Genomic DNA, 24,039 nt, shown 5'->3' with positions numbered 1-24,039 from the left:
TAAATAAATATGTTGAAAAAAAAAAAAAATACATAAGGAAAAAAAAAATTAAAACAGACAAAGGGATCTCGTATTTGTATATGTAGATTTTAAAGAACTTTAGAGATGAATTAATAGTTTAAGTGTATACCAGCCGGCTTCGACAGTAAAAAGTGGAATGTTTATATGGCGTTACAGCTTTACACCTGGCGACAAGAATAGTATAGAGACAGAATAGAATCTGTTGGACGGAAATTCTTGTTCTTTAAATAAACAATAAGCCTTTTTTTTTTTTTTTAATTTCCTTAGCCTTTTTCATGTTGGTCCATATAATTATACTATTTTATTAAAATTACTCTTCTCATTAATGCCAACAATCAAGTTATCCTAGTAGATACAGATATTAAGCTATTAATTAATAGATTAATTAATGGTGTAGGGGTGAAAAAAAATTCAAATAATATTAATAAATGAACGAGAATTCTTTATTATTTTATAGTATTAATATTTTTTAACTTACATATTAAATGTAAAGATAATAAAACAAATTTCGAGGTATGTGCACATATGGTGTTTTTGTTTGATAATTCAAACACTTTTGGAGTAATAAAGTATGGGTGGTGTAATTTTTTATAAGCATCTCATATAAAGATTAAAACTATCTTATTTTAATGGTATATTATGATTATAATGATATTTATGTTATAAAAATTAAAAAATATTATTCAATTAATTTTAATAATGAAGAAAACAATATGTAAATTCAATCAGTAGCATTTATAAATTCTATTCTTCTCAACATTATCGAAATCAATTTTGTTGCATGAATAAACCTTCGACTTGTTACGATAACAGATTATATTCTTTCGTGTGGTTATATAAAATCATGCGATTTCAGAATAACAAGTTAAATATTAATTGGAATGTATCATTTACTATGTGATATTAATCAAAATAATAATATTCAACTGCTTATGCCAAATGAAATGTTCAATGTTGTTGTATTTGTTCAAGAGTACAGTTGTTGAGTATAATGTTACGTCATTTGCGTTATGTTCCTTCTTGTCCTGAACTACGAAAAAGTTTGAAATTACGTAGCAAAGAGTATCTTCGAGAAAATACTCTTGCTGGTTTTCCTTACTTTGTTAATCCAAATCGTCCAACTTGGGAAAGGTAGTGTAATGATGAATTAATTAAAAATATTTAATAAATAAATAAATATATAGTATTATTATTAATATTTCACTGTATACCCTTAAGAGGATTTTTACAATTCACTTTAATATTACCTAAATAAATAAATATAATTAATAAAAATTGTTTTATAGAGCAATATGGTTAATTTGTACAATAGCTTCACTTATTGGAGCATTGGTAATTATTGCCATCATTTGGGAGAGATTTCAAACTAGTCCGACTATTACTGGAATTGATATTCAAACTGATGAATTGACAATTAATTTACCAAGTCTTGTTCTCTGCATGACATCTGATTATTTAGAGCTTTCGCAAGTTTCCAAGGTTATTTTAATATCAATAATTATAATACTATATTTACAACTGGCATTAATTGAAATGAAACATTTCTGCGTAGGATTTGACAGATGTTTACCAAAAATTTTATAATTGGAATTGGGAGCCATTAAATGTAACATTACCTAAATTAACACAAACATTGAGTGATGTATTTCTACAAAGGACTCCAAGTTGCAGCAACGTTGTTGGTGATTGTATTGATAGGTGATATCAATAGTATTTATTATTGAATTTTAAAAATTATAGTCATTTATTGATTGTTTTTATGTTATAGAGGTAATCTTGTTCCTTGCAAGAATATATTTCATAAAATTTTAACTCCAGCTGGAATTTGTTGTCGAAGTGCAGCATTACCACTAATTAAAGATCAACCAAACATGAACTTATCATTCGCTCTTCTTCATCAAAAAAAATTAAAGTAAATTTTTAAAATTGATAAAATGAAATTATAAAAATAATATTAAAATTTTAATAAGATAAAGAGAAGATAATTTTTCTTTTTTAAAATTAAATATAATATGTTTTTTCAGTATTTATTTTCAAGAGCTAGAAGATGATATACCACTACGAGATACACCAATAACTTATCGTCCAGTAGAAAATACGACTTTTGATATTATAATCGAAATAACTGAAGCTTCTGATGGCTTACGCATGTTAACTAAATCTCAACGTGCTTGTGTATTTTCTGATGAAGGTCCCACGTATAACAAATGTGTTTTTAAATGTATGCAAGACACATTTCGAAGTATCTGTAAATGCTTGCCATGGTTTTATAGTAAAAGCAAATTAGATCAATGTACTTTAGAACAATATTCGTGTTTATCAACCAATGTTGTAAAATTACGAAAACCTAAATGTATTTCTAAGTGTTATATTCATTGTGCACACATAACTTATGGATTTGAGAATATTAAAAGCTCACCTGTAACAGCAGTTAGAACCAAATGGCCTCAAGTTAAATATGAGAGAGAGGTACGATTCGGTTGGCTTGACCTTATTGTCTCGTTCGGTGGTATTATGGGTTTATTCTTAGGTTACTCTATTCTCACAACTTTTGAAATGATTTATTATTTTACTTTACGGCTATATTGTGGTGCTATTATTGATAACGAAGATAAAGTTATTGAAAAAATCAAACTCGAAGACGATAAGAAAAAAATTGAAGTCCTACCTGTTATTTATTATGACTACACTAATTAATTAATATATCACATAAGGATAAAGAAAAAAAAGTTTGCTTCTTTGTTCTTCTTTGAATATAAAAACATCATTTTACTAGTATGATGAAGAAGAAAAAATCGATTATACACCTTATCAAGTAAAATATAATATATTATTTTAAATAAATTAAATATGTTTGAATGTGAAAAAATAATTATAACAGATAATTTTGAAAAATAATGATGCTTTATTTTTTTTTACATAAAGTGACAATTGTCACATGAAATTCATAGGTATGTATTATTACACATGTTAAAATAATAATAATAATCACTATTTTTATCATTGAATTTAAAGTTTTTATTTATAGTAAATGTGTAGATTGGTCTATTGAAGCTTGTACGATATTTTTGTTTTGATTTTAAATATAATTATTAATATTTAATAATATATATTTTTAATAAATTAGCACTCTGATGTGCGATTGCTTGTCAAAATGTAGCAAGTTTTGTATAATTAATTTTATGATTTCATAAACTTTTTCCTTATATATATATATATTTATATATTTATATATTCTATCAAAAATTGTTTTAAAGTTGAATGGTCGGTTTATAATATTATGCGTCTTTTTTTAACTCATTTTAATCAATAACTAATTTTAAAATATATTTTTATAATTTATATGGTCATTTTGATCGTTGCCATTTTTTTTAAAAAGACTTTATAACAATTCAAATGAAATTTTCTTGCATAATTTTTAATAATCAAATATTTATACTAATTCTAGAAAGATTATTTTTATTCAAATTAATTATCTACCTACAGTTATGATAAAAATTATAATACAATTTTGTTCTGTTTTAGATACATATCTCTCTAGAATTAAGTACACGTATTTAATACAGACACAATGATGAAGAATATAAATAAAATATTTATGGACTAATTAAAATTGACATAAATATATGAGAGGCCGTTTTTTTTGTTTTTTTCATTTTTTTTACATGTTTAAAATTCTATGTATTGTAAGTGATACATTATATTGTCCCTGTAATATAAATATATTTCGCGATTCACAGACTTATTTGGATATTATCAGTGCTTCTTTTAAAGTAATATCATTTTATAGTGTGAGGCTATTTTATTTAGGATCAAATTTATATTATTTTCCGTTTTTAAATAACTAAATTATATAATGTAAAACTAATACCACTAGTAAATCTATTTCACTAATCTCATTGGTCGGCTTCGTAATTAATTACTTTATCTGATCAATATTACCCCCAGGATCAATGGAACTCGGTAAAATAGTTGGTGGAGAATCGGAAATGTTAAGAAGAGCAACTTCTTCACAAGTATCTTCCGTTTCATTTTCAGTGTTGTAGTCAGATCCTTCTATTCTATTGGGATCACATTCCACTGTAACTTTAACATTTTTTGTTTTTTAATTATTTATAGATACGTGTCTTGATGTAATTAATAAAAACGTAATTTAAATATTTTTTTAATGATCGATATATTTTAAATTTTAAACGAGAAAATAATATTTATTTACCATAATCACCATTTAGATTAGATATCCGATGAGTTAAAGAATGGTCAGATTTGTCTAAAAGAGTAGGCACAATAATCACAACACCATCTTCTTTGGAAGGTGATAATGATGTCGAGGAGTATGCTGTTGAAGATTTGGCTGGCATTGCTTCATCTAAATGTATCAAGTGCGATGTTGTCGAGCTATTTGTAACCCCAAATATAATTAAATAAGTTGAAAGAAATTTTTTAAAATTAACAATACAAAAGAATTTAATTAAAAAAAAAAAGTCTATTTTTAGCATGAAAATGAAAATTCTTTGTTTTTAAATTGAAAAGAAAAAAATAAACCTGAGAGTGACTCGTTTTTTGACCCTAGTTCCAAGATCTGAATAACCTCGATGTATTTGACGTGGTTTAACTTGCTTAGGATCTCGGAGTATTTTTGAAGTAGGAGAACTGGGTTCTGATAATTGTTTATCAATAAGAATTGGCTTTAAAACAGTAACATCCGTTTCTTCAGTTACACTCAATGGTGAATAAGGTACATGAGAAGAATCACCTTTCGGCAATGGAAGTGATAAAAAACGTTTACGATCTTCCGCATATAATTCAATTAATTGATCCAATTTTGTTTCAATATCATCAACCTAAAATTCAATACAATAGAATATGAAATATACATTAACTGAATAATCAAATTTAAATTTAAAATACTAAAAAAATTTTTAAAACAAAATAATCACCATCATTTCTATTAATTTAAAACGAAATTAAACTAAAATATCAAGTATCCAATTACCTGTCGTTCTACTTTTACTACTCTTGATGCAAGACTGATTTTTGATACATACACGTCCCTGGCTTTCGATCCTTGTCTTCCAAGTATTTGATCTAATCTAAGCCAACGAAACAAAAAATTAAAACAAATCCAATTTATTTCTTCATCTTACTATTAATCTTCCTTACTTATTTTATCAATCATTCCATTATTATAGTCAAGCCAAACACATTGTTTAATTATTAAACATCACAATATTACATTCAAGGTGAATAAAATTGTAATAAGTGACATTTAATGATTTTGATATCAATATACGTGCACATGACAAAATTAAACATCAATGTGATGATTGATGCGAATCAAAAATTCTAAAAAAGCTATGTGCGAGTGGCAATTTATTTTTTATTTAAATATCAATAGATATTAATTATTAAATTGGTGAGACAGAGAAACGCACGACTAAAAAAAATCTAGAAAGCAAGAAAGATTTAAAAATTTTTATATTTCAGATAATAATAAAATATGTGCTATTACTATGGTAATTATTGACTTATTAAAACTTTCATTTGGAACAATAATTCATTATGTATATGTTCTATATCTAAATTGTTGATTATTGGTTTTTAAAAAAAAAAAAAACTAAAATTAAATAGAATATTAAATAAATTCTATCATAATACTACTTACTTAATTTTTTTTAAATAAATAAAATAATTTACTATGTGAGCCCGAATATAATTGATTGAAATTTTATTTTATTAACTCTGTTGATATTATTTTTTGAATGTTTTCTTTTACTTGACGCAACCACTTGATTATTTATAATTAAATAAATATACATATATGTGTATATGAAAGATATTTAATGTAAAGGTACACTCGTTTTTCAAGGTACCTGAATTGCAGATTTCGGACGCGATTTAGTAGATCCGCATGTCCAGAGCTGTACTGTTCAATCACGTCCTTGACATCGTAAGGTTTCAGAGCTTCTCTAAATTTCTTGCGAGCCACAAGCCATTTGAGCTGCGATAACAGCATACAATTTTTCCGTGTTGGATACAAATATTTTTTCTAATCATTTTCTATTCAACTCAATATTTTATTGCAAATTTATTTCAATAGAGATAATTAGAATTTTGTTTTATCAATTCATCTAAATTTGTTTTTTTATTAAAAAATAATTTTTAATTCATGAATCGTTTCGTGGTGTTTAAATGATGTTTAGGACTAATTAAATATATTACCAATTTTTGCTTTCCCCACAACAACCAATCATATGAACAATAGAAATCGAAACTAACATTAATTGCTTTAATTCTTTGCTTAAGATTTTACTGTCATAGAAACCAATTATATCAATGGATTTTTATTGATATATAATATCAATAATATTTTTAGTTGATACAAATAATTAATTTTAAATATATTTTAAAGAAAAAAGTAGTAGTAAAAATATCAAAGTCTACCATGCGAAGAATTTCCGTAACATTTTATAGAGACATAACGTAATCAAATCCAAGTGTGCATCGAAATAACTGTGCATTTACAGATACTACGATATAGTACATTAAATTTGTCTGGAAAAAGTGAGACGTAAGATACAAATGTGCCTGAGAAGATTCCTTCGAAAAAATATAGAAAAGACGAATGAACAGAATGCTACTATCTATTATCCAGAAATAGTATATAAGTATTTATCTTATCTATGTATTGTCATTTCAACTGAGAATGAGCGAAAGTTGGTGAGTAGAAGAATCAATAAAGTTAATGCACAAATAAAATTCGTAAGTAAGTATATAGGACCAAATACTAATTAAATATATCTTATCTTGTGTATTTATGTATACAAAAAATATTATTAATATCAGATAAATTTTGTTTATGATAAATTTATTTATTCAAAATAAATGTTTTAAAATATTAAAAAAAAAAAAACGTAGTTAAATTAATATAATTAACACTTTGAGTGTATTAGAATAAAGATTTTTTAAATTAAAAAAATATTTTAAATAGAAAAAAAATATATATAGAAATCAATAAAAATAATTATTTTAAAAATTTTTTCAGTATGTTTTTGTAATATAGTTTTTTTCGTCTCATAAATAATAATAAGTCAATTAATATTATCGATAAATAAATGAATAAACTGAATAAAAAGTGCTTTTCAATAAATTTATCATGTAAAAAATTTTGAGTAAATTATTATGTTATGTTTAAACAATATGACAATTCACAAAATTACTACGAATAAAATTATTAATAGCGAACGAACAGAGGTCATGATGTGCTGAGCGATACCTATTTTGAATATTTTTCACGCGGCTGATGAGGTCAACATGTCCTGCACTGTACTGCTCAATCACGTCTTTTACATCATAGGGCTTCAGAGCCTCTTTGAACTTGCGCCTCGCCACGAAGTACTTCATCTAATAGCGACAAGCATATACGCATAATCAATCAGTTATACCACAAACTAGACAGTATTCGCACACTATTAAACCACGTGATTTAAGATTTTTTGATTAATCATTTATTTCCACATATTATCCTTATTTTATGATATTACATCCTCATGATTAATCTTGTTAGATCTACTGTTTATTTATTATATATGCCTACTATATATTCACCCTTCAAATTTCTCTTAATTACTCATTAATTTGGTAATATTGGTAATATTTAACTTTCTGTCATCTCTATTCTTAAATAGGCATTTCTTTTGATGTAACTCCTACTTTTCATAAGTATTGATTAAATCATTATTTATTTCAAATTTTTATTAGTTTTTTTAGTTTAATATTATCAAATATTGTGATTAATATTATAAAAAAAAAGCTACGAAAGCTCATTCAATAATTATTATGACTTTTTTAACAAAGTTCATTTGATTAATTGATATTGTAATTTCTTGTCAATAATATCATTGAAATGTAAAAGAAATTTTTTTATAAATATATGATAAAACTATCCACATGAGAACCAATTAAATTAATTTTTATTTATAAATATTTATTGAATACTAACCTTTCTTATAGCTCGAATTGCAGTTTTGTGTTGTTTAGTCAAGTGAACGCAACGAGGTTCTTCATCTTCATCTATAAATAAAAAATCTTGAAGATTTTTGAGTAGAAAATATTATAACATTTAATATATTAAAGTGATATAGCTCATTTAATTTTCAATTAAAACTATTTTTTTATACTAGAGAAAAAGTTTTGTAATTAATAGTTGAATAGCAGTACAAAAAATTTTTATGATTTCTCAACTATTAAATAGCTTGTTAACCTTCATATAAACTATAAATAACTAGTTAAAAAATTTGAAATTTGAAATTAATAATTAATAATATTATATACATAGCATTGTTTGATTTCATAAATGTTATAATACGACATCGAGAAAATTATTGAAAATTTTTTATTAAAATATTATTTTTTAATTGTAATATTTTATATATTTTTTATTATTCCTAGTTATTGTAATAATTATAATTACCATCTGAATTTTTTTTCGATAATGACGTCTCAATCACTGAATCTTCCGAGTAACTGGCATTAAGATTTTTCGAAGGTATAGAAGATTCATTATTATCATTACAAATGATGCCATGCTGATGGTTGTTAACTCCTATCAACAGTAATGGATCGACATGAGGAAAGTAAATGTGTTCCATCGATATCATCCGTCAATCCTTAGATATTGACGCACAATGATTACAATAGTAGTACTCATTGAAATTTCAAGTAAATCAATATAATTATTACTTGAAGGAAAAAAAATTAAAATGGACTATAACTGACCTAAATTCTCTGCTGAAGAAATGAGATCGGTAAATGTACGAGTTGCAGTAGTACTACGTTGGTAGTTGTGATGTGTCAATTTGTGAGCACTTGGACTATGAAGCGAGGTACTCTTATGGCGACGAATTGTCGGTAGTCGACTGACAAATGATGCGTTGTGTTTGAAACTGGACGATAAACGACTGCAAATTAATAAGGAAAGAAAGACCGTATGTCATTATATTTGAACATATGTATTCATTTTAACAAAGGTCCTTTTACACTGGTAGAAGTATTTCTTTCTATCTAACATAATTTATTAGCAGCTAATAAATATGTTATTTGAAAAAGAAAGCATAATTAAATGTTAGGTTATATTATGAAATAACTTTTATTTATTGAAAATTTTTAAATAAAAAATAACGGTTTCGTAATTATTAAAATTAATATTTTCTTTTAAACAATAGCTCAACGAGCAATTACATTATACCCGAGTAAAAATAAATAGGCCCAAAAGAAGCCCATTACAGGCCTAAATTTTAAAGGAGCCCAATTGAAGACCAAAAACATTTTCTAGGCCCACAACACACTCAATTCGAGCCCAAAAATATTGTTCAGGCCCATAACGCGCCCAAATCAGGCCTAAAACTATTTTGCAGGCCTAAAAACACGTCTAATCCAAGCCCAAAAATATTTTCTAGGCCTAAAACGCGCCCAATTCAAGCCCATTTTCTAAGATCATATTCGACAATGATGACAATAAATTATTACAAATGTAAACTTGTAGCACCAAAGTTAATTTGATGATAAGTTTTTATGACAATTTCTTTTTCTTTTCTAGATTTTTAAAATATTTTTGAGCCTGATTTGGGCGCGTTTTAGGCCTGCAAAATATTTTTGGGCTCGAATTGGGCACATTATGGGCCTCAAAAATGTTTTTGGGCTTCAATTGGGCGTGTTTTAGGCCTCGAGAATATTTTTGGGCTTCAATTAGGCGTGTTTAGGCTTGCAAAATATTTTTAAGCCTGATTTGGGCGCATTATGGGCCTCAAAAATATTTTTGGGCTTCAATTAGGCGTGTTTAGGCTTGCAAACATTTTTAAGCCTGATTTGGGCGCATTATGGGCCTCAAAAATATTTTTGGGCTTCAATTGGGCGTGTTTTAGGCCTGGAAAAGAATTGTGGACTTAAATTGGGCGCGTTGAAAGCCTGAAAAATCATTTGGGCTTGAATTAGGTCTCCTTCAGGCGCGCCCAAAAACTAATCATTTTTACTCGGGATAACCATTCAATTTCGTGTGAATTGTTAATGGTTTTATAAATATAATAATATCAGATTGCTAAGCAAAGAAGATTTATTACCTACAAATAAATTTTTATTTGTATCAAATAAATGCTGAAAAATAATTTTAATGAATTCATTTAGTCCCACCAAATATATTCTTCTATCAGTGTAGAAATTCATTTTCATGTAACCTTTTGTTGACAAAAGTAGTCATCATTATTATCTGAGTTATCTAGAGATCTAAACAATACTTTGCTTTTAAATCAAAATAGATAAACACAAAATTGTCAAGTCATTGAAAAATTTATTATTTTGTTTGAAGTAACAACTACAGCAGTTAAATGATTCATTGATTGTCATATAAATATTACAAAATTCCAACGACAAATTTCTCAAATTTATAGAAAAATTCGATAAAACTTACTTAAAAACATCCTTTATTTTTTCGCCGTCAAATGCGGTTGGTTTGATGACAATCCATTCACGAGAAATATTTTTAAAATAATTTAATAATTATCCAATATCTTACTAGTAATATTAACGAAATATCATATTTTATTTATATGATATTTCAAAAATAAAAGATTAAGTTATAATAATTGAATATAAGAAAATTTAAATTATTTTAAAAATATTTTTGATAGATGGATCATAACAAAATCATTCCTTTTTGTATTCTTGTCCAAACAATTCAAAACTTTTCTCGTAAGTCTTATTGTATTTTGTAAAATTATTAATCAAAGTTATGGATAAAATTGAAAAATTACTGTCAAAATTTAAATGATAAATTTCGAATTATAAATATATATATATATATGTATATATTATTGTAAAATATCAGATGAAAAATATATACATAATTAAAAGTTGTAAGATTTTTTTTTTACTTGAGGTTGAATGAATTTTTCAGTTCGTTTATTCTTGGTATAATATTATGAAGTTAGTGAACGGTTAAAATAAGATGTATGTATACTTACCTAGGCGGACTAGATGGCAAAATCACCTGATGAATCTTCCATGTAGCTACACTTACGCTGTGTTCATCAGCTGCATAACACCGCCAAAGAGCTTGAATAAGAGTAGCAGCTGGCTGACGTCTTCTAATCATATGCTTTTGACGTTGTTGCTGTTGTACTTTAAGGGCAAAACCCGATCCAAGAATACCCTTAATCCGATAGATTAATTATTAATTACATTTAAAATGATATTAATTAATGTCTAGGAAATGTCTAGGAATACTTACAGCAGGCAAAGCAAAAAAAGAGATGCCTAAAAGTGCGCAAAAAGATGCTATTATCTTTCCTTGCCACGTTTTTGGCACAGCATCTCCATATCCAACAGTACACAACGTGATCTATAAATAAATTATAATATTATTTTTAATCAATCTTATTATTTGTTTTTGAAACGGTTGATTTTGAATGATTTTGTAAGAGAAAAATAAGCGAATAGATATCAAGATAAATATAGACATAATACCTATTTTATAAAATTTATTAGTTTCATCATCTATTTGTTTATTAGTTTATAGAGTAGTGAAACTTCTTACCACACCCCACCATAAAGCTTTTGCGTAGTTATTAAAGTGTTCGTCATCACGTTCAGCGAGGTATACTAGGAAGCTTGCGAAAATTAATCCCAGGAAACCAATGTATAGAGTGGTGAAGAGCTCCTAATTATATAACCATTATCAATTATAATTATGTTTATTATTAATTCATTTTTTTTTATTCATACAAAAATTTTAATTATCCTAAGATTAATTCGTAATTAATGACGTTATACAATAATTTTATTAATTTGATTTACTCGATTATTTTCAATTGTTTTAAGAATTATAATTGATCCTTGTTTCTTTTAATTAGTTGACAGAAATAGAATAATTAATTTATAAATACTCTTAGAGTTAATATTAATAACAGATACTTGATAATAAAAAGTGTTTAACAATGAAATAAATTGATAAAACTAATTTTTATTGATAAGTTTAATCTCATATTAATTTTGAAAATAATTAGTAAAAAAAAATAATAATTAACCAATTAAGGATACCTGACGATGAGCATAAACGACGCTACCTAAAAGCTTCCAAGTACCACCACGTCGGTCCATACGAACCATTCGAAGTATTTGAAAAAATCGAAGACCTCGAAGAGCACTTGCGGCAAATACTTGACCACTGCTTCTCATAGCAAGTACTACAATACTCGCCATTATTGTTATTATATCTAAAATAAACATTTAATTAATATTTATTTACATAAATATTAATCTCAATCAAGCATTCATCAAATAATATCTTCCAATGAATATTATTTTTTTAAATAAAATAATCAAAACTACACAAATGTTATTTAAAAATATATAATTCTCTTTGTGATAATTAAAAATAAAAAAAAAACTACCTATGATACAAAATGGCCGTCGAAGAAATTTTAGTCTTCCAATAGCTGTTTGATAACGTGACCGACATCCTGACGACCAAAGCCTTCAAATAGAAAGTTATTTTTTTTGTAAACCTTTTATTGTTGTTAGGACAAATTACCTGTGCCAATTACCTGCAAAAAAACTCGCCACTGAACCAAACTAAAACAATAAGCTCCATGTAATAAAGTAACATTCCAGCTTCTTTTTCGTATTCGTCTATTGTACTAAAGACCGAAAGCACCAAACACATGAAGACCATGAGAAATCTATATATTTGCAAAAATTATTTATTGATATTTTAGTGTAAATTGAAATATTCGAAATAATAAAAATAAAAAGCTTTACACAATCATATGGTAGGTGATGGCATAAATGCCTCGAGGCCGTTCAAGAAAATTATAGAAGTTGGTCTGGAGTCTACGATACCGGGCATCTCTTCTTGTCGCCCTATAGTTTATTGGACGACCTAATAATGACATTCTCGGCGCTGTTAAGCGTCCTTCTCTTCCTCCTCTTCCTCCGTTTCCTCTGCCAGGACTAACGGTGCACTCACCGATGTCCCTAAATAAAGAGAATACGTTTTTTTTAAATAATATTCACAATAAATCATTTCATTAGAAATTTATTCCAATTATTCTGATAAAATGGTTTTAATAATTTCGGTTTTTGCAATCAATTCTTCATCGTTATTCAGTTATTAAGTCATTATAAAATTTCTCACATCACTTTACTTAGTTATTTATCAATAAAATATCAAGCATATTATTGATAGTCGTCTTACTTGAATTTATATCGAATTTTATCATCGTTTAATATGTACACGTCTGACCTAACGTATGTTTACTCTCCTTTGATCAATATATTTATTGAATTGTTAAATAAAAAAAACAATATTCAGATCTCATAACAGATTGAAGTTTGTTTTTATATTAATCTTACATTAGTTATTGTTGAGTCTACAGAAAAAATTGGTAAATGCGACTCATTAAATACATATATTTTGCCGAAAAAATTACTTGAAATTATAAACAAAGGTTATAATTGAAAAATTTAAATGCAATATTGAATAAATAATATGAGGGAATACGGGGCAAGATGGTTTTTTCGATTTTTGATAACTCAGTGAGGCAAAACAGATTTTCCGAAGCTGTTAATACGAAAGTTAACATTGATTTAAAAATATGCTTATCACTAAAATTATATTATTATGTGTATAAGTAATTTTAAAATTCAAAAAGCCATATTGCCTTGTATTGCCCTATGTATTAATAATAATTGTTAATCGTTTTCTCTTATGTTAATTTGAAGGGAATTATCGTGGTTTTATTTCACATAAAAATAATAATAAATATTTTTGAAAATAACAGACCGTTTTTTTGTCACAACGATAGAAAATTTTTATTTATTTAAATGTGATCAAGAAATTTCATTTAAAAAATGTAACGTTAATTATTAATTTAACACAAAATTTAGTGAAAATTTGTAACTTCATTAAATATAAAATAAACTAGAATGATGAAAATATTGAAAATGATTATATACAAAATGTGATTAAAAAATTTTAATTAATAAATCAATTGTCTATTTAATGAAATAAAAGTCATGCATTGGATGGAATTTTATCAAAATTATCTATCTATCAAAACGCTACGTTTGTTGCTTTAAATATAATATTCATAAATATTTGATCTAATTTTAAATTAACTAAAAACTAAAAATAATTCAATTCACTTCTTTTTTTAATTTAAAACTATTTAAATATTTTTTATTAATATTAGATATGAAATAATGATACTGTACCAGTAAATATTAAATAATAAAAAAGCATGCTTCATTGAAGACCATCAAATCATTATCCAATTATTTTTTAAATAATTCTTCTTTGATATTATTTAAAAGATTTCGTTAATAAATTGGCCAAATAATTGAAATCATTTTGTAGTAAAAATTTGTTTCGTTTATCATCACTAATTGGACATGAAATTTAATTTCTCTTTTCATAAGTTACAAGTTTGCAAACATTTAATAATTTTAAATTATTTGTTAGCTTTCCTAAACAATCAATTTATTAGATGAATAAAAGTTAAAATATTCGAAATGGGGATCAATATTAGGTATTTTGAATGATTGAAATACATCATCAGGTACTTATGAATGAATACCTGATAGTTTTTGAATCCACCATGTTAAGAGATTGGAATCTTACAGACGAAGTCGTGCAGTAAGATGTGAAGTCGAAAGACTTAGAGTCGCGAATCTTGGAGTCTGGTTGGAAGGCCGTTGAGGAGTGTAAGACGAAATTCGTTGGGGTGAGGAAAACACGATGTAGCAACGTTGGACTGCCACCCGTCGAAAGTGGCTCCAACGTCATTATCGCTGGGCAATAATTAATTGCAAACATAGTTTCATGGTGATGTATATCTCTACATAGCTATATCCACGTTTATCTATCACCTTTAGGGTCAATCTGACACAGCTCACCGCTCAATTGTCATCTGATCCTTCTTTTAGATCCACCTTTATCATTCATCTCTTGTAATACAACTGTTCTTTGTAGCTTAATGCTTGCATCTGTAAAATGAAGAAAAAATACCCAACTATCTTCTCCATTCTACATCTTTCAACATTAAGAACTCGAGAAAACCACCTATGTACATGTCTTTCATAAATTATTTTTATTCAATATTGCCATCTAAAACAATTTTCTCGACATTTTATATTTTTTATCGTTTTAATAATCATGTATTTTCTATACCAACAAGAGTTTCTTTAAAATCATTTTTTGTTATATAAAATATTATATTATTATTGTTTATAAAAATATAAGTATTGGTACACATGTGGTTCCTTCAATTTATATTAATCTTTATGCAAAACTCAAAATAGATAAAGTTTCTGAAATTTTGATGAATATTCTTTTTTACTTAAATGTTTTGTTAAAAAAAAAAAAAAAAATTAATTAAAATATTTAAATTTTTTTATTGGGTTTCGAAAAACTATCATGTATCGATTATAAATTTAAACATTTTGACGTTTTACGTAGACAAATTTAATCTATCCTGAGTTACTCATAAATGTCATTAAATTCATTCTCATTTATTTCTATTTATGAAACAATATAACATCAATACATGCATTTTATTTCATCCCTATACAAAATTTTAATTAATTACATGTCTTTATGTAATTTACTTTTTGAGAATATAATTTTATCATAAAAGCATGCGAGAGAGTTCTTTTATTAAATTTTTGTTTAAAAAAAACTGCTCTTCCAGTTCAAGTAATGTCAATCAAGACATCAAAGCAATGAACTTGATAATAAGCTAATATATATATATATCTATTCAACAATAAACTTTTTTTTTTTATCTGTGGTCTATATGTCATTTATTTTATATCATAATGACGATAGTAACGGACTATTAATAAGATACTTACGTTGTTTGTATAAATATTATTTATATAAATTTATTCTGCAATTTTTTTAAATTTAATTCTAGACAATGTTTCCAATTTATGGTATAATTATTCGATTAAATAAAATAATTTTGTTTTCAATATAGATAACAATGTATTACTGAATTGTCGGGAAGAAAATACGTACATATTATTGAAAAATATATGACCGACTACGACTATGTAACCTTTAACAATCAAAAATGGTTTGAGCTTGCCATTGTTCTGCGAATAATTTTCTCATCCAATTAGCTGGTTCGGCAATAGAAGCGAATAAAGCACTCACGGTTGAGTGCTACCTGTCAACTTACTATGTGTTAGTCTTCTATGTGTGTATCCCAATAAACATATATATACTACACATTTTCATGTACATTTGAGTGTATAGTAACTACGTTATACATACAAATGAAATATCTTCTTCGACAGGTATTCTTATTTTTTTATCAACTTCTCAAGTCAACGAGAAAAAAAACATTTATCCCTCTTCACACTATAGATGTAATGAAAAACAAATGTCATTATACAAGTAGACAGTTAAAAAACAATGACATTATTTCTTATTTCATTATTATTAATTGTAAATTTAAGTTTAATTATTTACTTGAATTTGCGATATAAATATAACATATTTAATTGTTCATTTAAATAATTAATAATTCCAATCTGACAGTCAGTGATAAAAAATCTAAAGTTCAAGGATATATATTCTTTTTATCAAATAGAAAAAAATAGTCAGATAAATTCTAGAACTGGTTATGTCACTTAAGTACAATTAGTAGAAATAATAGAGTGGTACTTTGTCACGAACAGGATAATTCTATGAAGATGACGTACATTTCAATAAATATATAAATGTCTCAATAAAAGAACCATCGATTTTTATAATTATAATAACCATTTTTATTTCATTAAATAAATCATTTTTTAATATATATATTCATATGGTGACATATTTTATGATATTTATGATCAATAATTTCATAAATACTGTATGATAATGATTATAATGATAAAGAAAATCATAATAATAAAATAAAATAGTTAAATGACTAAATAACCCTTTTACATAATTGATAAATTTGACATGAATAGTGGTAGTTTAGACGAATAAGTGAAGTAGATGCTTGGAGCACGAAGTCATTGACGTGTTTTTCACAACGACTACGAGGCATTTTCTCTTCAAAGCTCTTTGACAAATTAGGGCAATATCGATTGGTTAATTCTAACAAGTCTCAGGAATAGAATGAGGTGTGAGAGCAATAAAATCGGAAAATATAAAAAAAAGAAACATATACGATTGCTTTGAAGTGAAATACTAATGCTAATAGAAAGAAAAAAGAAAGAACCGATGGTAAAAAGTGAATCGTCAAAGATAAACTAGTGATAGCAATAACTGTTAATAATATTATATTAGGAAATAGAATAATTATATTTATTTCTATTAACCTTAGATTATTTTGAAGTACCGAAACTATGTTTACCTAATATTAGAGGAACTCGGTACAAAACAAATTTCTAGATTTAAAATTTCCTAATAATATAATATATAATAATATGTAATAATAATAATATATAATAATATTATAATATATAATATGCATAAATAATATCATTCGAAAAATAATTTATATTTTTATATAAATGTAAACATTTTTTTGGACAACTTTATGGGATTTAATTTGTCCTACTAATTTACTAAAATTTTAAAAATTTGTCTTGCACCACATTCTCCTATATATATACATATATTTATAATGTCCATATAGGTATTAATAAATAATAGTGTCTGATTTTAAAAATGACATACTATTTATTAGCATGTATTACATTTATTAATATGATTGTAAATCAAGATCAGTTCGTAAAAATGAACTGTTGAAATTTTTAAAATATGATTTATATTCGAAGGGTATTATGAGGAGCAGAAGAAACTCAAAAAAGTGCATCAATTCATGTTGTCAGCTTAAAAGCTCTTCAGACACCTGTCATAGCCTTAAAAGTCAGGTAACTATTTATTTATTAATCACGGCGTGACCTACAACAGAACTGCGCATGATTACGGATTCGATCGTGCAGTTGACCTCTGATATGAGACCAGTATTCGATTGTTTATTGATTTTCACGCAATAAATATGTTTACGCATTTCAATATTGAGGTAATAAAGAACTTTGTAATTTTAAACTTGAAATTAATATTATAAATATGTATGTACGCCAATGATCATTTCTAATCTCATACTTTCCAATTACTTTTAATGAATAAGAATACATGTAAATTCATAACAATTCTTTTCTACTAATGAATTTTAATTCTACTTGACCTCTATGTCCCATTTCATACTTAAGAAAACAAAGTATAGTAATGTATAATAAAAGTTAAACAGTGTACACCTTTCAAGACTTTGTCCGTAAAATAAGTAAAATAAACAAAGTGAATTTTTAATATAAAAAATATGGAACTTTTTAAATTAACGCCGCCAAAAAGCAATATCTAGATACTTATATCAGATAAATTATTAATTAGCACTGGTAATTATTGAATATTTATTTACTTGTCGTAATTGAAATTATTTTATTCCTAAAAAGTATCTTATCAAATATTAGTGTTAATAAAATGTTAATTGTTTATCAAAAAAATATTATAATTTTTAAGTTTACAAAATTACCACGATAAGTATTACGGTGATAATTATAAATAATAAATAAATGTCATAAATAATTACTTGTATTTATTACATTTATTTATATATAGATATTCATCTATAAATTTTGTGTTTAAGAATTTATAAATAATGTTTCTTTCTTAAATATATGTCATTTATAGACATTAACAAAGCATTTTTTATATCCTTTTACGTGTTTCATTCGTTTTTTATTTAATTGGATTTATAACGTGGATAAAATCTGTTTTATTATGCTTAAAAAACGATACAAATATGTTAATCATCATTCATTGACTTTTTATCAAAATGTCAATATCTTTATGGTATAGCTGATAAAACCACCCTATTTCAGTTTTAACAATCTTATTAACTTGAATTGGTATCAATGATGATGATTATACATCTTTTTTCAAAATAAAATAACAATGGATATATAATATAAATATTTTTGTTGACTTTCATTCTTGATATACTGTTTACACTAATCAATAATGATTAATTAGTAATATTAAACTGTAAAAAAATGAATTTTCAAAGATAATACGTAAGATGGTATATTTATTAAACATATCAAATGAAATCTCGACATATCTGACAATAAAATTATTTTCAAAAATACTTCGATCTGATTGGATTTTTTATATCATAAAAGTACATTTAATAATGAAAATTATCTCAAGTTAAAATACAATAGAACTAATATTTTAAGGAAAATGAATTTCATATACTGCATTGTTTTAAAAACTACTTACTCACGAAATAATTAAAAATGATGGAATGATAAAATACTTGACGATTATTGTATTGAAACTGTTACAATGTTTTTCCCTATGTTTTTGAATGACGAAGTACACGCAGAGAAATGCATAGTAAAAATTACCCTGAATATGTTTGGTAATTTGGTGACACTGCAGAGTGAGGGTAAAAATTACTATGCAGTTTAGTAATTTTTATAATGTGCACAGTAATTTTCAATACATTTCTCTGCGTGTACGCGAATTAACACACTGTAAATCGCAGTTTTTCAAAATGCATTATTTTAATGCGGATAAGTGTGTTAAATATGACGTCACCCATTTTATTAACATTGTAGTTACTTTTTACACACTTAGATCTGCGTTAAAAGTGACTACAATATTAATCAAATGGGTGACGTCATATTTAACACACTTATCCGCATTAAAATAATGCATTTTGAAAAACTGCGATTTACAGTGCATCAAAATAAATAAATTATAATGTATGCGTATCAAAATTTCCTCTTCAAATTAAAGTTTGACTTTAAGACAAAAGTATAAACGAAAATTACACTACATAATTAATCTTACCGAATAAAATCTAAATTCGTCGAAAATATAATTACTCTGTACTATCGAGGATTTATTCGATTCATACTCCTTGTTATTCGATACTAATTGAAAGCTAAAATCTTGTTTTTTATATATAATATTTGAAATGACGTTTATTTATATTACAATATCTTGTAAAAAAAAAAAAAAAACCTTTTTAATTTCACTATTGAAAAATTCCCATACAATTGAGCTATCCGTTCAATTTATATGTATTACTTAATGAAATTGTACAAATCGATTTTATAAGAGTGGAATGGTTTTATAATATTAAAAAAATGATAATAATAATTTGAGATTATTTAGCGGATTTATAATAAAAAAATATCAGCTTTTTTCGCAACAAATTGCATTTTGTTGAAGATGGGCGCGCGCGCACGGATATCGATTGTGTCGAGTAGGGTACTTTGAACCAACAGATTCATTAATTTTCTCCCTGCTGAGATTTGTTACTTCAACAATGAGGAGGTGACGAGCCAGTTACGTGAAAACATAAATAAATAATAGGTTTCAAAATATTTTATATCATAATATAATATTGCCACCAATCAAATGGATTATTTACTTTACGTATTTTTATTTATTCAAATCACTTTTAAATTTATGACATCACATAATAATATATAACGTGCGCAAAACGTCAGAGAATAATGCTGAAAGCAATCGATTTGTTTTATCGCTTAAATTTTCACGTCTATCGCCTCCAATTCATGCTCTACCTTAACTCTATAAACATCAGTGATTTTTAGAGCACATATTCTTCAAATAAAAGTATTTTTAGCTAACGTGGAATAAACATTTTTTTTTACTATTCAATCGAATTTATTAATTGCATGTATGTATATATATTTACATGAATGCATGTAATATTTAGTAATCGACTTTTTCTGCAAATTCATTTAATATTTATTTTAAATACTAATAAATTTTTTTATATTAAAAATAAATATATGTAACATGTGATTATTTTGAAAAATTCTATTCCCAAAAGATTAAATCTTATCGAATATTTTTTTTGACTCCTGATTTTTTGTGATTGCAATCATTAAATAATTCATTACATTTATTTTATATTTATGCATATGCATTTGTAAAAGTCAACTTTAAAATAATAAAAATACACATGATGACGAATGACAAATATATATGAAATTATTATTTATAAATAAACTAATAGGTTATAAATGTAACCTAATAAGTTGTTTCTCTTTTATTATAATATTATGAATTTAAAAAAAAATTTTGTATTGACATCTTATATTATTTTGATGATCTAAAACATACTAATTTCTTCCTTGTTTATTTTACTAATTGTAAATTCAAATTACAATTTTAAATATTACGAAAAAAATTTCTAAGCCAATCATATGGAATTTTGTTAATTATTTTTAAAGAATTTTTTGTTTTTTTTTTTAAAAAAAAAATTTTCTAGTTTTTTAATAGATATTTATTACACGAGAGACCATTTTTTCGATAATTCTACAAACGAATAATTTTATTTTATTCAAATAAATAAAATAAAAGAAATTTATTTAAAGCTTCTTTTAGTTTCAATCTATCATCTTTAAAATTCGTAATTCCATTGTAATTTTATTAGATAATATAATTGAATATTAAAAAAGTCATTCAATTTTAATTTCAAGATTTAATCACTTTTACACAATTTTCTGTAGACGTATTATAAATTAACGAGTTATATTTATTGAAATTAGTTAAACATTATAAACGCTATTATTATATGATTTACAATTAATAAAATATGCATCGAAAACTCATTTTAGATTTCACGTAAAAAATTAAAGATTTATTGTTCATGTTGAATAACATTGTCTCGAATATTTCCCAATATTAAAGTAGAATTAATTAACCAATTAAAAACTTGAAATTGGTTTTTTTTTCTTTGCAAAAAAAAATATCTAAAATAATTGAATTAAAATTAAAGCAAAAACGACTGTAATTAAATGATTAAACTATTTTAAACTTCTATAAATAATCATGCAATAAAAATCATGCATAGGTAATTTTGAAAAATTAAGAAAACATTTAGAGTAAAAATTGAATTTAGAGACTCTCACCTACGCGACTACAAGCTCTCGAAGACCAAAGATTTTCCATTCCCTCATTAATTTAATTCCGGTCATTGCGCTTGAAGCACTTAGTTTTTTTTCTGACAAAATATTCCGATTTTTTAAATTTTTCGTTACATTATTTGTCCGATTTTTTAAACCATTTCTTTATCACTTAAAATTATTTATTTTCTACTTTATTCGTACATACTTTTACACTATTTAATTTTTTTTTTTTTAAATATCAAATACAAAAACGCGAACTTTTATTTAATTTTTTTCTTCAAACGCGAGATTAACTTGGCACAGTATCTATTCCAGCATTACAATCGACTATTCAGCAATAGTTACATCAAAGTTTACAAGCCAAATATAAGAGGGAAAATGATTAATTATTTTTTGACCAATATAACATACGTTGCACGTGTTGAACCGCTAACCATACACGCTATATAAACAAAGCGGCTGACCGGATTCATCAAGTTATTTATTTACTTTTCTGTTTATTTATTTCACAATTCTTCATTACTTTTCATCATTATAACTATTACAAAAATTTAAAAAATTATTATCCATCAAATGATACAAGTCTTAACTATTTTATATAAATAATTCGTTTTATTAGCGTTAAAAATTTTATAATTTTCATTTGCAGTATAAAAGAAAATAATCCACATATACATATACATGTATCAATATATGTACATATGTATATTGAAGAGGGAAATGAAATTTTAGAATCTTTGTAAGTAAAAAACAAAATAAACAAAGTATTAAATCGTAATAACAAATGTAACTAAAGCACTGATGAAAACATGCACACCGGGATCACGTCAAACAGACGACTACTGCCCTCAATCCTTCTGCTTTTTTACTGAGAGGGCGTTTTATCCTCTTCCTCTACTCCTTCTCTCCAGAGTCACGCGTTTTCTCATGCGCCCGCTCAAACTTCCCCTACATAATAATTACATCGTGTTTCCTATACTTATCCTGACACAACCTTCTACCCTCTTGGTACCTTATTTTCTATGAGTTTTATTTCTTTATTGTCTTTTATTTTTATTACTACAACTCTCTTTTTTTCAAACAAAAAAAAAAAAATAAATAAAGTAAAGATGTAATTCAAATACTTTTTTAAGAGGAAAAAAAAAATTCTCTTACTAACAGATAATGTTTTTTATAGAAAAGATTTATAAAAAATACTTACCAGTAATAATTTGTTCCAAAATGATCTGTATACATTTCATGACACTCACAACAATTAAATATTTCTCGTTGATAAAATATTTAATTAACAATTCACTAATGTTTGACATGCCAATCACATTAAAGAATCCGTTTTACTATGAATATTATTACGAAATGTTTAAACATTTCTAATGGCTAGAAAATTATTCATGATAATTATAATAAAATATGTTGAACTATACACAACTAACTTAATTTCACAACTAACAATATCAAAATGCCGCGTAAAACTAAAGTAGACTAAAGTTTTAAATAGAACATACTCAATTACCCTCACCTTTATTAATAAGCTTATTTCTTGCGCAGAAACATGCGCAATGTAAGTACATTTTTGAAATAATAAAACAATTTGTTTTATAAAATAAATCAACTTTTTATTTATAATAGTAAATTAATTATAATCTTAATAAATTCAAATATAAGTTGAATTGTAGATTGGTATCAACTCTTATGATTGGCCAATAGATCATCTTCTATTGAAGATATTTTTTAAAATAAAAATATCAATACAATATAATAATATAAATATAAAATAAAAATTCTACTCCATTATTTGATACTTAACTATTATTAAAAATATTCTTTTTAATGTTTCAATACAAAAAGAAATAAGCTTCTTAAATTGCTACAATTACAAAAATATATTGATTTATTTTGAAAACTCAAATAATTATCATTTAGGTAATAAGTGTTGTTGCTTTTCGATTAGAGTGACTCTCACTTTTCTTATCTTACCCATTGCAACATTGATTCATTTTATATTAC

General features: G+C 25.3%; 2 protein-coding genes across 7 annotated transcripts; one reads left to right on the top strand and one right to left on the bottom strand.

The window, feature by feature from the left end:
• Window positions 1–994: 994 nt before the first annotated feature.
• LOC118072769 (pickpocket protein 11-like) lies at window positions 995–3,582 on the top strand. The gene is made up of 6 exons (XM_035092876.1): window positions 995–1,152; window positions 1,308–1,500; window positions 1,574–1,719; window positions 1,790–1,933; window positions 2,046–2,682; window positions 3,547–3,582. The coding sequence occupies exons 1-6, from the start codon at window positions 1,013–1,015 to the stop codon at window positions 3,580–3,582; spliced, it is 1,296 nt and encodes a 431-aa protein (XP_034948767.1). The 5' UTR covers window positions 995–1,012.
• Window positions 3,565–23,384, bottom strand: KCNQ (KCNQ potassium channel). Of its 6 annotated transcripts, none has more exons than XM_035092699.1 (17): window positions 23,234–23,356; window positions 14,652–15,060; window positions 12,835–13,050; window positions 12,621–12,755; window positions 12,468–12,550; window positions 12,115–12,290; window positions 11,612–11,734; window positions 11,306–11,416; window positions 11,040–11,227; window positions 8,800–8,981; window positions 8,495–8,626; window positions 8,024–8,094; window positions 7,298–7,425; window positions 5,018–5,114; window positions 4,567–4,865; window positions 4,238–4,419; window positions 3,565–4,107 (listed from the first exon to the last, which is right to left on the bottom strand). In XM_035092699.1, exons 2-17 carry the CDS (start codon window positions 14,888–14,890, stop codon window positions 3,941–3,943), a joined length of 2,529 nt encoding a protein of 842 aa, XP_034948590.1. In that variant the 5' UTR covers window positions 14,891–15,060; window positions 23,234–23,356; the 3' UTR covers window positions 3,565–3,940. The 6 variants fall into 6 exon arrangements, with proteins under 6 accessions (XP_034948590.1, XP_034948582.1, XP_034948608.1 ...); XM_035092691.1 differs by lacking the exon at window positions 23,234–23,356 and adding an exon at window positions 22,036–22,586; XM_035092717.1 differs by lacking the exon at window positions 23,234–23,356 and adding an exon at window positions 22,036–22,586 and having other exon boundaries at window positions 3,565–4,101.
• Window positions 23,385–24,039: the final 655 nt, after the last annotated feature.

Source organism: Chelonus insularis, unplaced genomic scaffold, assembly GCF_013357705.1.
Source record: "Chelonus insularis isolate UGA/USDA-ARS -01 unplaced genomic scaffold, ASM1335770v1 contig_131_pilon, whole genome shotgun sequence".
In the NCBI taxonomy this organism is placed as follows: domain Eukaryota; kingdom Metazoa; phylum Arthropoda; class Insecta; order Hymenoptera; family Braconidae; genus Chelonus; species Chelonus insularis.
Note: the sequence above shows the minus strand (reverse complement) of the source record. Positions and strands in the feature narration are given on the sequence as shown.